The 16,949-nt window shown below is 34.0% G+C and overlaps 1 protein-coding gene across 1 annotated transcript; it reads right to left on the minus strand.

Moving 5' to 3' along the window:
• Nucleotides 1-6,057: 6,057 nt before the first annotated feature.
• On the minus strand, nucleotides 6,058-8,018 carry LOC130721190 (transcription factor bHLH94-like). The gene is made up of 3 exons (XM_057571941.1): nucleotides 7,392-8,018; nucleotides 6,847-7,254; nucleotides 6,058-6,591 (listed from the first exon to the last, which is right to left on the minus strand). Exons 1-3 carry the CDS (start codon nucleotides 7,839-7,841, stop codon nucleotides 6,496-6,498), a joined length of 954 nt encoding a protein of 317 aa, XP_057427924.1. The 5' UTR covers nucleotides 7,842-8,018; the 3' UTR covers nucleotides 6,058-6,495.
• Between the last annotated feature and the right edge of the window lie 8,931 nt (nucleotides 8,019-16,949).

Here is a 16,949-nt window from a genome sequence, read left to right on the forward strand (position 1 = left end):
TCTCAATTTGTGATGACTTGCTTTATTTTCTAAAGTGACCCCTCTAACTTTTTGAATACTCGTTAGAAAGTATAAAAACTGAAAATAACACATTCCGATGAACTTTTTGTCTACTTCAACACAATAGTGTTTTTGATGTATTATTTTTCTGTTTTAATACTTTTTTAATGGATATCCAAACCAACTCTGAATTATAACTTCCATTCTTCTCTGTTTTTGTACTTGGTCTCCAATATAGAATCTCCCTGTCTCCCTACCATGCTTTGTGTGTTTATCTGATCTGGACAATGCATTTTATTTTTCTCAAATGTTGGATTGAATGTTATATTTGATTTTCATCACGGCCTCATTCTTCACTTTGAGTTTCACATATTACCGTTTTGTTAATCCTGAAAGATTAATGGATGGTGCTCTAGTTCTAGACTTGATAGTTCTTTTCTTTTTATGCTGAAAATTTTACAATAAATAGGTGGGTCTCTGGTTCTCAATCAGAGACCCACTTAACAAATTCAACTAGCTATGTTTTATGATTTATGATAGCCTTTTGCAACTGAATAATTAATTCTTCAGGGTTGACGAATTTATCAATTGGTTTAATTTTTTTAACTTCATTTCTGCAATTTTAACCCCTACAACAAACAATCAACCAACCCTTAAATTTACTTTTGCTAAGGTAAAATAATTAGACTCTATAAGAATTTGTTTTAATGATTTCAAGTTATTTTAAGTTGATGATTGTTTTACTATTTATAAAGACCTTTTTTGCCATATCTTAAGTTGATTAAAACCTCTCCATACACCTATCATGTCTACCGTTGGACATATGACGTGTGAAGTTTGTAAGACTGGACATGACTCAATAGATAGCTCTAGAAAGACTTTGATACATTATTAGATTCAGAATATGGTCTTACTCTATCCTAAAATGTACAAATTCTGGAAATATGCCCTACGTATGGATACCAAATGTACAAAGTTTGGAGACCAAGTCCTACAATTCACTTACACATACAATCAAATCAAACAGCCCTTTGACTCAATCTGCTGTCGCCCTGCCTATTTTCCTTTGTATTGTTGGTATGAATCAATGACAAAGGTTGATGAAATGATCAATTTCTATTCTTTCAAAACCAATTTCAAAACCTATCGAAGCTATTCATAGTAGCTTTTATCCAGAATTAATTCTGATTTCAGATTCAATTATTGAGGAATTTCCAAACATGCACATCTCATTTTGAGAACTTGAAAATCCATCCAATAATTCCTCATGCAGACCAACATTTGGGTATATTCAACATCACTTCGGTTCCTTTTCTTCAATTATTAGCTTCTCACTCTTCATTTTATATCAATCCATGTCTTGAGGTGATAATTGTCATTGTGATTTTAGCAACTCTTTATCTTTTTGCTGTGCACCTTTTGATCAACGAAAGGAAGACACTGTCTCCAATCTCAATACTATGTTCTTTATTACTTTGCCAGTTTGCCTTATGTAGCTACATGCTCTGAGGACTATTCTTAATTTCTTATGCATCTCTTTTTATATGCTATATGTTTCTCTTAGAGCTGCAATCCAAGGACATTTTTATATGTTTTGGTATAAGTAGCACCTACCAACAAATCTTATGATAATTCAACTTGTTCCGTTTTTTAAGAAGTATGAACTTTGAAATAATGCAAGAGAGAGGTTGGAATCTATGAATGCCATATTCCCCACAAGATAACAAGGAGGTGAAAACAAAAAGGTGTTATGAGTTGGAATCTTCTAAAACTATAATCCAGGAACTTGTTCAACAACCGATGAATTACTATTATTAATTTACTATTACTATATTATATTTCAGAAGAAGACGCTATGGCCCATGTAGAGTTGTAGACCAATTCATGTGAAATCTGACATTAAAAAATGGGAGCAGTGAGAGGGACAAAAGCTAAAAAAAATGAAGGTATTTCATTTTCACCGTGCTATGATGCCTCTCACTCACTAGTCTTGTTTTAAATAATGAACAAGCATGTTCATTAGGAATTCATATTGACATTCATAGTAATTAACATGTTGACTTTTCAATCATGTGAAATTCTCTAACATATGGTTTATTAAGCTTAAATTAATCATTGTCATCTTACCCTGTTCTTGCTTCTTTAAGTTTCAAAGAATTTAAGCCTCATGAGCGTTACGTTTGAGAAGTTCTAAACCTTAAACCAAGAAAAAGATCAGCTTATTCTAAATTTCAATTGCTTAATCTTTTTATTTTTAAATCAATTGCTTAATCAGTCTAAACTGGACTGTTTATTTTCACCATATTTACTAATAATTAACAACTATCATTTGCCTATAAAAATAATAAATTTATTCATTGATTACTAGCTTCTAACTCTCCAGAGTCTTGCCTGTAAGGATTCCTCTTTCTCTATATTACCTTTTTGCTGATGCTATTGAATTTGTTTGGTGTTTTTATTTTAGGATTTTTTTCCTCCTCTATAAGTGGATAACTGGGCTTTTTGGTAAACTAAGATTGTTGGTGAACACTATTTGTTTTTGTGCGTTTTGATAAAACTTATACCTTGTCCCATTTAGATAGCTCACATGGTAAACGAGTTTAGAGACATTCCTCCGAGGCAAAGTTCGAACCCTGTTATTGAAAAAAATCCATCCATCCGCATCCTCAACTAAGCATCGCTTAGTTTGTATGCGGTGAGAGAAATGCAAAACAAAACAAAAAATCCTAATTTATAATTGTAAATAAATAAAGAGAAAAACATAATTCCTATCCTATAAGATTTTTGTATGTAACAATTTCTTTTTCTTTCATATAATGATAATGCATGTGCATATTAACCCTTATTTAAGATAAATTTGACATTTATATGCACAATAAATATGTGAGTCATAAAAAGTCAAATTAAAACATTAAGTTATTTGATGACTATTCATTTTACCGACACGATAAAATAAATAAAATAAAAACTATAAATATTTTAATTTTTCAAATAAAAACTACATTTCTCAAATTTATAAATGTGAACGAATGGAGTGGCTCAGGAGCGTGATTTCCTCCTCCTCCAGGATCCCCCTCCTGGAATGGAGTATTTACTTATGGCAGACTCTATGGGGTTTGTGACAGTTAGGCAGTAGGGGGTTGTTGGTTTTTGTTTTTTTCTTTTCCTCTCTTTGTTGTTAAGCATAAAAAAAAAAACGAATGGAGTAATTAAATAATTGGACACATATATATAACTTTATGCCACATTAATTTCAATTTAGTGATTATTTTACTTTGAAAACTATATAAAATTTATAATCATTTTTGGGAGAAATCACGAAGTGTGCTTGAATTTTGTGCGCATCCTGAATGGAATTTGTTTTTCATTGTCTTTGAAACTGAAGGGTGGTTCAAGCTGTGTGGTAGGGTTCAAGGTTTGGCCCCCTCTGTTGGGGTGCAGTTAATTTTGGGGATTGTTTCTTCCATTAATCTTGGTTCTCAGTAGACCTTTGTTCTCATGGCTTAGGCCATCTGGAAGAACCCTTGTGAGGTTATTTTTTATGGTACTTCTTTGCCTTATAGTGATTATATGCCTGATTATTAACCAAGGAGTTCAAGGCGGGTTGGATCTCCATGTAACCTGGCAATTAATGCATGACAATCCAATGAGTTAGAATATGAGGAACTTCTTTGAAAAGAGGCGCTCTAACATTCCCAACCCTTTCTTTCATATTTCTAGATAGTCTTTCGATTGCTCGAGATAGAATGGAGCCAGATGGGGGTAGGGACTCTTGATGTAAGGTAAGATGCTAGCGGTCTAACTCGGGTAAACAGATGAAGAAAACAATGAGTTGTTTAGTCAAATGGACATTTCCTCGTTTGAAAAGGAGGTCATTCCCAACGATCTTACTCTTGTCAGACTCCTTGCAAGCTCTTATGCTGGTGGGGTTATGATGTTCCCGAGTTTCACCACTCCTTTTTAGCATACTTTGGTTAGAGATTTGGTTGTTCCTTTTAAGCATATTTTGGGTAAAGAAAGTGTTTGTGCTGATTTCTTAGCTAAACTAGGGCTTAAGAACTCTTTAGAGTTTGTACATGAGCTTCCTCCTTTAGGTTTGACTGATATCGTTTGTATGGAACTATGGATTATCAAAGGTGTTCCTAGTAGTTTTCTTTATTTCTGTTATTAAAAAAAATGATAACTATTCTGGCATCTACAGCTGCAATTTTTGTTCCTGCCAGAGATACTGTCAGCTACACAACAATTTTCTAGTATTTTAAAAGAAAATACTAGAAATCAGCAGCATTATGGAGAGGGTTTCATACTTTATCATTTTCCATTTTACAAGACATTAGGAGCAGCATTATTTACCTTTCTGTGAACTTTTCTCAGCAAAATGACAACTTTGGTGGTACTGCTATAGTTATTTTTAATATAAAAAACACACACGTATTCAAATATGCTTACTCATTGATAGTTGAAGTCTTGATGCTGCATATGCATATATCCTCATAAATTCAGAAAGTGTTCAATGAATCTATGTCTCTACTGTTTTGGATTTGACAAGGTTTTAAATTTAAGAAAACATTGCAGAATAAGATCATGGTTGTTGAAATGCCGGCTACTTAAAAAGTAATTCACTACTCAAGCAATCATCATGCATGCTAACTCAAATCTCCAAAGCATACAAAAAGTTTGAGTACAGAAGAAAGTAGATCAATAAGGGGAAAATTAAACATTTTCACCTAGACAAGTTACTCTATTTGCTGGATCAAATCACTCAATAGCCCTTCTCTCGTAAATATGTTTACAATAAAATTTACCAATAGTTTGGTTTGCATTTATAAATTTAGGATAATAAACATCATTCTTCATACTACAATTACAACAATGTAAATGCAAAATGAGAAAAAAAAAAGTGTGATAGAATAGAAAAATAGAGAAGATAAAAAAAGGTGTGAATAAATAAATACTCATCAAACTTCATTCTTTTCATCCTGCCTGCACCTCGGGATATTCGATAACCACCACCACTATGACCTAGGTAAATGTTTGAATATAATGTGAAAAACCGTGATGAAGTCAAAATCATAATGAATAATCTTAAAAAATTAAGAAAGTGGTTTTGTTTATCTTAATTTTGGCTCATTTTCTACTGTATATAAAGTTTCTTCAATTTTTCATAGGGGTTCCATAGAGTTGGACATAGTACAACATCAAGTGGCCATTGTTTTGCCTTCATATGTGCTACTCATTTGCATTTTTAATCGTTATAAAATAATTCTGGACACAGAAAGGGAGGTAAGGAGTTCCATGATATAATATGCATACACTTTACATGCATCTTTAAAGTTCCTGAATTCTGTTTAGTAATCTGGATAATCATGAAATGATGGACCAGTATTTTTGCTGTCTGTGAAACATAATGCACAGAGAAAGGTGAGGTCTATTGAAACTGTGCACGGCAGCTTTTCCCTGCAATGCATTTCTACTTAGTACAGACTGCAAAGTAGGTGTGCCTCCTTTGATAGTAGACCTTTTGCTACTCCAAGTCAACAAAAATATATTATTATTTTCAATTAATCAAATTTCACAGCAATAACTTGTACTGTAGTGCTCAAGTCAAATAATCAGAAGAAAGGGCCTGATTATACTGAAGTTCAGATTAGATAGTTTCTTTTCGATAAGCAGTTCAGATTAGATAGTTAATCTTGGAAAGCTTATAAGTTATGATCAATTAAAAAGTTATGGATTCTTAAGCCTCTTCATTCCTTGCATCAATGATATATAGATTAGTGATGAGTGTCAGAATTGATTCTAAAGCCAAAACCAACTCTGACAAGAAGTTTATGTGCGTAACTTTTTAAGTACCATGATTGATTTTTAAGGAAAGAAAAAATAATACAAACATGCTAATATAAACTTTTTAAACATGTTTATGGTATTTCAAACATTGTCAAGAGACAAGATCACAAGAATCAAGGTGCTTTTGGTTTTTATCATTTGTCAGCATACATTTATTAAACTATGACAACCAAATAAAATATAACAAACAACATAATAGACTGCAGAATATGTGACAATAGCCAATATCTATGGCTCTCATTTTCATTCAATGTTATTTTGATAAAATCTCAAATTCAGCTTGATAATTTGGCTTAATGGTTGAGGTAGACAGGACCTACCAATTTCAGAGCAAGGTAGGCAGAATTGACCAAGAACTTAGATATATCTCAAGCATAACATACCACAACCTTCTCTACCAGATCATAAAGAAAAAGCAGAGAGATCAAAAGGAGCTAGCTATGAAGACATACATAAGAAGGAATACACCAAAAAAACTTCCTCCAAGGATCCCACAGCAAGGCACCATCAGTAGATCAACTAAGGATGAACAAATCACTTTGCAATGATTAGGTACATCTTGAAAGATAAGAGTGATAATCTTCCATGGCATGAATAAGGTCATGAGGTAAAAAAACCAAATGAGGCAAATTTGGTCAAGGTTGGATCTTAATTCAGCATTGCCTCTTGGTGAATCCTATCCAACATCTGGTATACAGCTGCAGCTATATCATCCACTGATCCCAACTTGCAATCTTCTTCTACCTGCAATAAAATATTCAATGCATTTTCACTTTAAGCATTTTCACAAAGACATGGGAAAGGAAAGAACTTCAGCGCATGAAATTCTTCTAAAATTGATTCTAAAGTCGAAATCAACTTTGGAGAAAAGCTTCTCTGAGTAGCTTCTAGATATCATAATTGGTTCTGAGAGGAAAAATAAATTGATCCAAACATGTCAATCCCCATAATAAGCTGAGGCTGCAAACTAAAATTGAAAAAAAAAAGTAAAAGACAAACCTTAACACTGAGACAGTAGAGGACAATTTCACCAGTTGTTGTCACATTCATGTGCAAGATTGTGAGGCGCATAGTATGCAAACCAGTGACCATCTTTAAGAGCTGCTTTGGGCGCTTCTTGGATCTTATTTTGAGATTTGCATGGCTTTCCACCATTGTCACTTCTATATCAGCAATGCCAGATTGAACCCCACCAACATGCTCACCTATGGCTGCAGAATCATCACAACCACTAGCACTTGTTGAGTATTGGGGAAAAGAGAAGAACTCAGAAAAAGGCATGCTTGCAGTTGCAGCTTCATTCTCAGATTTCCCCTCTGATTCTTTCTTAGCACCAAGAAATTGCAACCTCTGCTCAAGCTCTCTAACAAAGTTAATAGCCCCTCCAATTATAGAAGCTTGATCACCCTGCATTCACCAACCAAAACACAAAAACAAATCATAAAAACAAACATGTAGAGGCTGAACAAACCATCATCATTAGAGAACAAATTTTTGGGTTTGATTTGGACTTTAAAGAAAGAGATAAACAAGTAATGAAGTACCCTTTGGATGTATGATTCTGGCATGAGAGAGCGAAGAACAGAGAGATACTCATTCATCTGCTTTCTTCTATTTCGCTCCACAGCAATGTGAGTCATTCTCTGGTTCTCAATTTCTTCCTTGTTCTTTCTACTTCTGGCTCTGCGCCTCTTAGGCCTAGCTGAAGCAAAATTTGAAGTGTTGCTGGGGTCAGTGGTTTCTTGAAGCTCATTCATGTGGGGTAACATTGAAGAGGTGGTGGAGCTACTCCAATCTCCATAAGGGTAATTCTCTATTTGCTTATCATCTTTCTCAAGGTTGAGTTTTTCATAGCCCCAGTTGGTAGTATCAGCCAGAAAGTTGCAGTTGTACAAGTCTTTGAATCCATAACCAAAAGGGTCTTGTGCTTGTGGATCATACACCACTGCTTCTAGTGCCATCTCTCTGTTTCTCTCTGCCTCAGGCAAACACATAACATAGAATTTTAAGGAGGAAAATGAACATAAACAAAAAGTGTTGGATCCTCTTAGTGAAGAGCCTTTTGAGGTTATAAAGGATACAAGAATGGACAGTGATCTGCACGTGAAATGGATTTATCGCTGCATACTTACATTACATCGTTAAATTAATCAGTTATTAACTTATTATAGGTAGATAGCACTGCATATATCTCTCCCTTTTTATGTGTTAGAAATATAATTTTATGTGAGAGTATAAGTTTTTTTTGGAATAATTGGATTATAACATTGTAACAAAGGTGTTATGATTAAGTGGTTTACAAGTCGATTTTTGTCTACTTCTTTTAATGAAAAGTTGAATGTCAGCACATGGTATGTGAACTTGTATATTATTCACGCCACAAACCCAAATGAGCATTTGCGTGAGCGAGCGTGTTAGAAATATAATCATTCATATATTCTTTAAGTTCCCGAATGATAGCTCAAGTGGTAAGAGTTAGGGACATGATGATTGGGTGAGGTAAGGGTAAAAGGTTCATGGTTCGAATCCTGATAAAGATTAATTTACTAACACTATTAACAACTAACATTCGCCTATAAAAAAATACATATATTCTTTGTAAACTTAATCATTCATGTATTCTTTGTAAACTAACCTCTATTCATGACTTGAGTTTGATCCTCTGTGATGTTCTTGTTGAATGTCATTTATCAATGGGGAAACTCTTATATGTTCTTGTGACTATTTTCCCGTTCTTTCTATGTTCTTCTTTCATGGCGATAAATATAGAGACAAACGTTGTGGACGGGGGATATAAACAATAAGTCATATCATATTTAAGAGTTATATCCCTTCATTTAAATATCAAACAATACACCATTTCATTAATTATTAAATTTTAATACATTACATGAGACATTTCATACACTCTCTCACTTTTCTCATGTGACAAAATACAATCCATAATTTAATAAACATCAAATATAATGAAACGTCAATATATATATATTACTAGATGGATTATTTTTTTTTTTAATTTCCTGCAAATATATTAAACTGGTGGCATAGACGCCAAAACATCAGCGGTTACAAACGGATCGGCCTCAGGAAGCACCTCCTCTATCTAGACATGCCCAACATAGGAGGAAAATTAATAGAATTTAAGATAAGTGGGAAGGATAATATAACTTTTTATAAATAATTTTTATTGGTATGCTAAAGTGTATCTTCATTTATATTTATACATGAGCACGAGAAAGAAATTCAAACACAAATTTAAAATGATTAAATCCCTTTTCCATAAAAAAAAATTGATTAAATCCCTTTCTTTAGAGTTGAAGTAGTTTGTACAAGTCATTAGCAAATATTCGGTTCATGTTTTTTAAATGACTTTTAAATCCTCTACTTTATCTTAATTTGAGGAGGACAAAAATTGATTCTTTGAGGGAAATTTCCCTAACTTCATTTTCCTTCATAATTTTAAAACTTTAGAAAGACAATTTTGCTGATCCTTCCTTCCTATTCTTTTTCAAACAAATTGTGGTAATATTTCCCGGGTAGTAGGTGTGTATGAATTGAACATGTAATAAAACAACACCCGCAGCACTTCTACAACACTTGCACTTTTGCAGTCATCCATGTCTGTATTTGTAAATGAAAATGACTTTTGGAAAAACATAATGAGGTCAATTCCCCTATCCACGCAAAGATCTTGGCATTGAAGTTCAACTTGCAATTTGTTTTCATCAAATTAGTAAATACTAATTTATAAATATTTGGTAAATTGATTTTTGATTGAATTGTGGCCTTCTTCCACTTCATCATCCTCGTCCTCCTCCTTTATAAAATTGGTATATTATTTTTCATTGAGAAAATAAAATATATGAAACTAAATTGAAGTTGATGGAAAATATAAAATAAATAATTTTTATTTATTTATTTTAGGCGGTACGGGAGCTCACCCTATAAGGTTGAGTATCCAACAGTGTCAGGGCCGGTCCAAGGCCAAAGCCACCCAACCAAGGGCTTTAGCCCACCCCCCCCCCCCCCCCCCAAAAAAAAATTTCTAATATTGATGGATTAGACTTATTTCCAGAATTGAAATTTTAAGAGAAATCATACAAGTTGAAAATTATACTTCAATTGACATATGCTTAATTATTAGACTTGATTCTTTTTCAAATGCTTTTATTGTTTATAGAATAATGTTAACAATTCTTGTAACCGTTGCTTCGACAGAAAGAAGTTTTTCAAAATTAAAATTAATTTATCTTAGATCAATCATGACTCAACAAATATTAAATGGATTAGCTTTATTATCAGTTGAAAAAATATGTTAAATCAAATTGATTATGATAATTAAGTGCAGTAAGGTTATTTAATAAATGATTTTGCACCTCAAAAAGCTCGATAAATAAATTTTAAATAAAAAATTAGTTTTACGTAAAAAGTTTTAATAAAGAATTTTTTTTAGGTAAAAAGCTTAAGTTTAAAGTTTTCTTTAGGCCTCATTTAGTGTTGAGCCGACCTTGAACAATGTTGAGAATTTAAATATGAGTTGAAGTCCCACATTGGTTAAGTATGGGTGAAGAGAAAACTTTATAAGAGATGTGACCTATAAACTAATGTCTTAAGGATTTTGATTAAGATATATGTGGTGTCTATATTTCTTGGTGTCTTGCTCCTCGGCCAATGAGCTACCATGTCTCTCCCAACATAATCATCATTGTCGAGAGACAATGGAGTTGATATTCCTAAGGAAGTCTTTGACAATGTTGGTTCCTTCTTGGGTAAGTTATGCATCACTTGTTCTCTTAGTCAGTCTGAGTACGATAAAGCTCACAGTTACCTTGTGGGGTGCTCTTACTCTTACCAGGAAGGAAGGAACCAACATTGTCAAAGAATCCAAAGCCATTGATGCTAATCATGAGTTTGAGATGTTCAGAAGGAATTCTCTTGAAACCATTGATCAAATGTTTGGAAGATTTCAAACTATTATCAACGGTAATAAAGGACTTGAAAAGCTTATTTAATTTCAACGGCGCTTGACCAAGTGACGAGAGGAAAATCCTTAGGAGCTTAATTACTTGAGGAATAGATACCGAAGTTGAATGACATTGAGCAAGCTAAGGACCTCTCCACTATAAGGGCAGATCAGTAGTTGGGATCCTTAAAAGTTCATGAAGTTAAATCAAGATGCCGAAATAAAAGTAAAGAGAGCTTTTTCTTCACAGACTACAACATAGACCCTCAAGCAATGACCAAATTACTAACTCATCATTTAAGTTTAGATTGTCAAATAAAGTTCTTCGTGTGTGTCGGTACATATATATATCTTTTGGGTTAATTAGACTGACAATAACTTTAGCGCCAACGCTAAAATTAGTGTCGATCTTGAATGACAATTTTATTGTGTTTATCTTCACAATTTAACCCATGCAAACTTTGTGTCGGTCTGTGAATGACCTGACGTTAATACTTAACTTTCTTTAAAATGTTAGTTTAAAAAAATTGCTACTTACGCACCAAATTATAATGCAGTTATTATTCTTCACACTATTAATATTGCCCAACCTATATAGAACCATTAAAAGAAATGTTAGACCTAACTGGCAGTTGATTGAATGATTCAAAAGTATTGTTACATATATAATAGATACTATACGTTGAAAATGAAGCCATTGGATAACCTTTGTTTGTTTAATTTGTCTCATATGTACAATTAAAAACGATTACTATATAACATGAATATATTATGTTGCATAAGCCTTGTCGATCAATTGTTATCACAAATACATTGATCATGTGGTTAAGATGCTTCTAAAAGTACTAAAGCAAACAAGAATTCACGCAACCCAGACATATTTTTCTCATTTTAGTGGGGGCCTAGTAATAGATTTATGAACTGTTATCAAATTGTAATAAATACATGTACGCTGTGGCTTGTTCTGGTTGTTTCTATGCATAAGAACAATAATAGGAGCATATATATATGTAATGCATACACAAGAGTTATTGCTTCTGCATGTGTGAGGAGTGAACTGCGGAGACCTCTATGATCTAAAAAATGGGACAACAAATGAGTAAATAAAGTTGCGATGTTGAAAGCTACTTAATTTTTTTCGTTGAATAAAACTTTGAGTGAATTCAGTTTAGGTTATTGGGGTATGCTTTGAGACCTCAAGTAGCTTATAAAGTTACTTATAGATCGTTCACAACACAATTCTTTCACATCAACAACAGAAATCGAACACAACCTTATAAGGAGAAGTGACCCCTCATCACATATTGGACCGGTGTGTGTATTGGTTTAAAATATACTTTAAGTGGCAAAGAGAGCTTAGGGGTTGGAAGGCAATTAACGAAATTAGTTATCTAATGTGTCAGATTAAAAAAAATTAGTTATCTACTGTGTCGATGCAACTCCGTGTAAGTAAAATAACTAAGACCGCGTATCATTGTGGTAAAGGAGATTTGAGCAATCTCATTTATGAATACGGGACATAGAATCTGTCAATTTGAGCACTTTAATTAAACAAAAAGAGGAAAAGGAACAAAATCCGTTCAAAGTTTTTTTATAGAAAATGAAATATATATATATAGGAGATGTATCATATGAGAAAGGTGATTTTATATGAGAATATGAGAATAAATCATGACCATTAGATCTAATTATGAATGGTTAACATTACAACATTGTCAAAGAATCATCCTCTCTCAACATGGGTACAATAACCAAACCAACAAAATGTCGGCAAAACTCAGGTCATACAACACAAACCTCTGGAAAAAAAACCTACAAGCATAAAATCATGCTTTAACACCTCACCAAACAGCCCCTAAAGCCTACAGAGGTCACCAATTGAAGCCGAAAGTAGCGATAAGTTCAACCGAAAGAGATACAATCAAGCTGCATGACACATAGAAAACAAAGATCCAACAAGATAAGACACATAAACGCCATAGAGATGGGACACAAAACCTAAGCAAAACACAGAAACCTCCACGACCTCCAAAAACAAGGAATAAAAGCGACGAAGATCGACCAAAAGGATCAAGCATACATCTTTAGAGCATGAACCACATTAGCATGAGCATCTAAAAACCTAGAAGACAATCCAAATGCGAACCACGCTCAACATCGACTCAAATCAACCATGCCTAACCTGATCAAAAGCAAAAAAGAGCTGAAAGGAGCGCCAACAAGCCAAACCAAGTGTCGCAGCACCAGAGATCACTCCACGATCGAAACCGAAATTGTGCAAAGAAGGAGAAATTGAGACCATCGCAAACGATCTGGATCACCGCCGCCAAACGAAGAAGCAAGCCCGAGCCCACCCACCATCATTGCTCGAAAAGAACGACCCCACAACCAACGACGCTCCACAACAAGTAAGACCACCCAACCACCGTCCTGAGCACTCCACCACACAGATTTGTGAGAGAGAACATATCAGATCTGAGATGTAACATGCAACACGAAACTGATATGTGGCGAGCATGAAACGTCAAGGGAAGAAAAACGCGCTATCGGTGCACAAGCAAACAGCGAACTGGTACGAACAAAACACCGTCGCGATCTGAAGCGCAAGGAGAAGCAGAGCAGGAAGCGGCTCAACGTGGCAGCCACCCAAACAAATATTATTTAAAAGAGATGGTTTAGAGAGAGAAAAATTAAGAGAGAGAATATTGATATATTAAAATCAAAATCCTTTCAAGTTATATGTATACAGCAATTAATACACAAAAAAGAACAAGAATTAACAAGAACAAACTAGAGATGGTTGACAAAATTCAATACTCAAAGTTTCCCACATGGCCACAACAAGTGGTCATAATGATAAGGACATAATAGGTTGAATTTCAACTATACAAGTGTGAATGTATATAAGTTTCATATTGAAGGGATAAGTAAGAGTTGTAATTTGTAAGTGTAAGAACACACTTTCATCGAGTACCTTAAGGTTTTGTTCTAAAGTAATATGGATGATGCACAAATCACTTTATGCTTTAATTTGAACATCTTAACCAGATATGTTTCAAATCTAAATTGGGGGTGTTAAAAAGTTTCACAATACTGAAAATATGACCAAGATAGCTCTTAGATATGGAAAGACAATACTTCTTGAGCTAACTTTTGAGTTGAGTAATACCTCCCACATTCCAATATTACGTCAAAACCTAGCCCAATGACTCATTATCGAAAGAAAAAAATAAAAATAAAAAATGGGTCAATAAAAGAAAGAAATGGGCACAGGAAAAAAAGAAGGGGGAGCTGAATATATTCTTCCGCGAGGAATCATGGAATGTTCAGATTTTCTTAGTATTTTACTATCCAAAAGTTTGTAGTATAAGTGTCCATTGAAATTGGATAGATAAACTCTCTTTCTTTGCGATTAGATATTTGAAGTTGATGCATGCATCTAAATATTTTGATTCTGGGTGATATAAGAACGAGAGTAACAAACTAAGTATTGACTTAACGGTGTCTATACTTTAACAGTGTCTTGACACAATCACCATCCGTTAGAAATTCAACCTAAGATCAAAGAAAAGAGATATTGATTAGGTAAATCCACACTAAATTAATTACAATCATTATTAGTTTTTTGTTTTGTTTGATAGGCATAATCAATCATTATTAGTTAAAAGTGGATGTGGTAAGGGCTATGAAAGCTTATATGTTTAGGTATTAGGCCGGCTGATTTCAAGGCCGGAGACTTAAATTACACAAGTCAATTTTAATCAGAAAATTAAGGCATGTAAGGGTTGGTGGTTTATATATAGTTTATAGTTTATACACATGCATATTAATTAAACTTCATTTGGAATGAATTAATTTCATTTAATTCAATCATTAAATTATTGGAGACAAAAGCACTGCAATCTCAAGCAAGGAAACAAATAAGCTTTTACATTTGCATCTACTCTCTTTCAAAAAAAAAAACATTTGCATCTACTCAAGTTTTGTCATGCATGTTTGAGCAAATGCATGCACATTGCTAGGATGGGGTGGGTAAGATAAATTATCATCAAATTTTGGCTTTGTTATAATCTTACTCTTCCCATTATAGAAAGAGATCGAATACACTAGAGAATCAATGAAAGGTTTCATTCTAGAATAATGAGTTCATATATATTGGTTGCATCTAGCTAAAAAAACCGGAAAATTTGTCTGTATCGGGCTATAAATGTTTGAAAGGAAACAAAGCGAGTTTAATTTCAAGGATTAAGATTTTATTGTTGCCGAAGAAGGACGAAACAAACACATGCCTTGTGGTCTATGATGGACTGTGTCCCTTATAAATGACACCGGCCCTACATGTATTATAATTACATCCATATATGGACATCTATATTTTAACTAATTACATAATTTAATCATCTCTAATCCTATGTATAACAGCTCATCCTTATGTCACGGCTTATGAGAGAATTATAATCAACGTTTTCATCAATGTATGTAATTAAAAAGAAATGAATATTCAAATACCAAAAAGAAGCATAGAGTTAAACCATAACATGCATAACTATTATTTTTAAGATTTTCTTAAATCAACCTTATGAAGTGTTCCAAGATTTAGGATATCTACGTCGGTACAATCTTGTCTTTAAGCAATTATAGTGACCATTATTCTGGCTCTAACATGTTATCAATTAGTGATCTATTTGTGCGAGCATTTAAATATGTGCATGTGCTAAAATAAGATGTATAGTACTTGCAAGCAGTGATTAGCAGCCAGCAATGCAGTTAAAATGACTTGTAGTTAATTACCTTTGTCATAATTAAAAATAGGAGTTGTCTAAATGACCCATGTGAAAGTTTGGGTTAAATAACCCATCATTAGAGGTGGAAATAGGCCGAGCCGAGCCGAGCTTTGCGTGGCCTAGGCCTGACCTGCATTCTCTTTTCGTGACCCAATCCTGGCCTGTGGCCTATCAATAGACCAAATTTTATGGCCTGGCCTGGCCTTTTCTAAGGCCTGACCTGAACTACAAGTCTGCTTAAAAGCCTATTTAACAGACAATTTTATCAAAAGAATGTCATTAGGCAGGCAGGTTAATAAGCATTTTATATATCATTGCACTTTTTTTTTAAATAAAAATAGACACCTACAATTTTTGTAAAACGGTGGTGGTCAGTGGTGACTTACGGTTTGGAGGAGAGGTGGACTTGGCAACGGCAGACCGGCGGTGGTGGCTGACTGTAGCCTGCGTCCTGTGCGACTGAGGATGTGCTATGCTGAATATCTCTAGAACCTTTCTAATCTAGTTTAGGGTAGGAACCTAGGGTTTTCTTTTATACTAAGTATACATAAGTTTTAAAAAAAATCAAATAATATATTATTATATTATATTTATTTATATTATTAATAAAAATAATATACAAATAGGCCGGCCTGTTAGGCCAAATATGCTTTTTTAATAGTTTAGGCCTGACCTTTTTAGTTAATCAAGCTTTTAAAAAAGCCTAAGCCTGACCTTTTTACTAAACGAGCCGAGCCGAGCCGAGCCTCTAACGAGCCAAGCCATAGGCCCCTGGCAAGCCGCCTGGCCTATTTCCACCCCTACCCATCATCCAATCACATGAGAGATAAATGAGTTGGAAATAAATTAATAAATAAAATATAGAAATTCCAACTCACCTATCTCCCATGTGATTGGATGATGGGTTATTTAACCCAAACTTTCACATGGGTCATTTAGACAACCCCAAATAAATATGTTATATATGTTGGCAGGAAAATGAAATGAACTTCAATAGAATATGGAGGTCGACGAGTACGACCAAATTAGTAAAGAGAGTGTTAATTGAGAGGGAAGAATGGTGTTGTGGTGCTCTTCTTTCAAGTATAGTGTTTCTTCGGGTCTGGTTGATGTCTTTTAGTCGTTGAATCACGCTAGTGAAGAGAACCTACAATGACACACTGACGCGTGAGTTAGGAAATAGGGAGAAGCAGGGAAAAAAGAGATGAAGAGATCATGTACCATGTGCGATGCGAGACCTACCTTTTATAATGTTGGATCCTAAAGGCATCGAGGTGGAAGTGCCATTATGAGTACGAGGAACAACTAAGGAGGGGGGTTGTTGGATATTCTGAAATGTAGTTCAATCAGACGAG

This window comes from Lotus japonicus, chromosome 5, assembly GCF_012489685.1.
Source record: "Lotus japonicus ecotype B-129 chromosome 5, LjGifu_v1.2".
NCBI lineage: Eukaryota > Viridiplantae > Streptophyta > Magnoliopsida > Fabales > Fabaceae > Lotus > Lotus japonicus.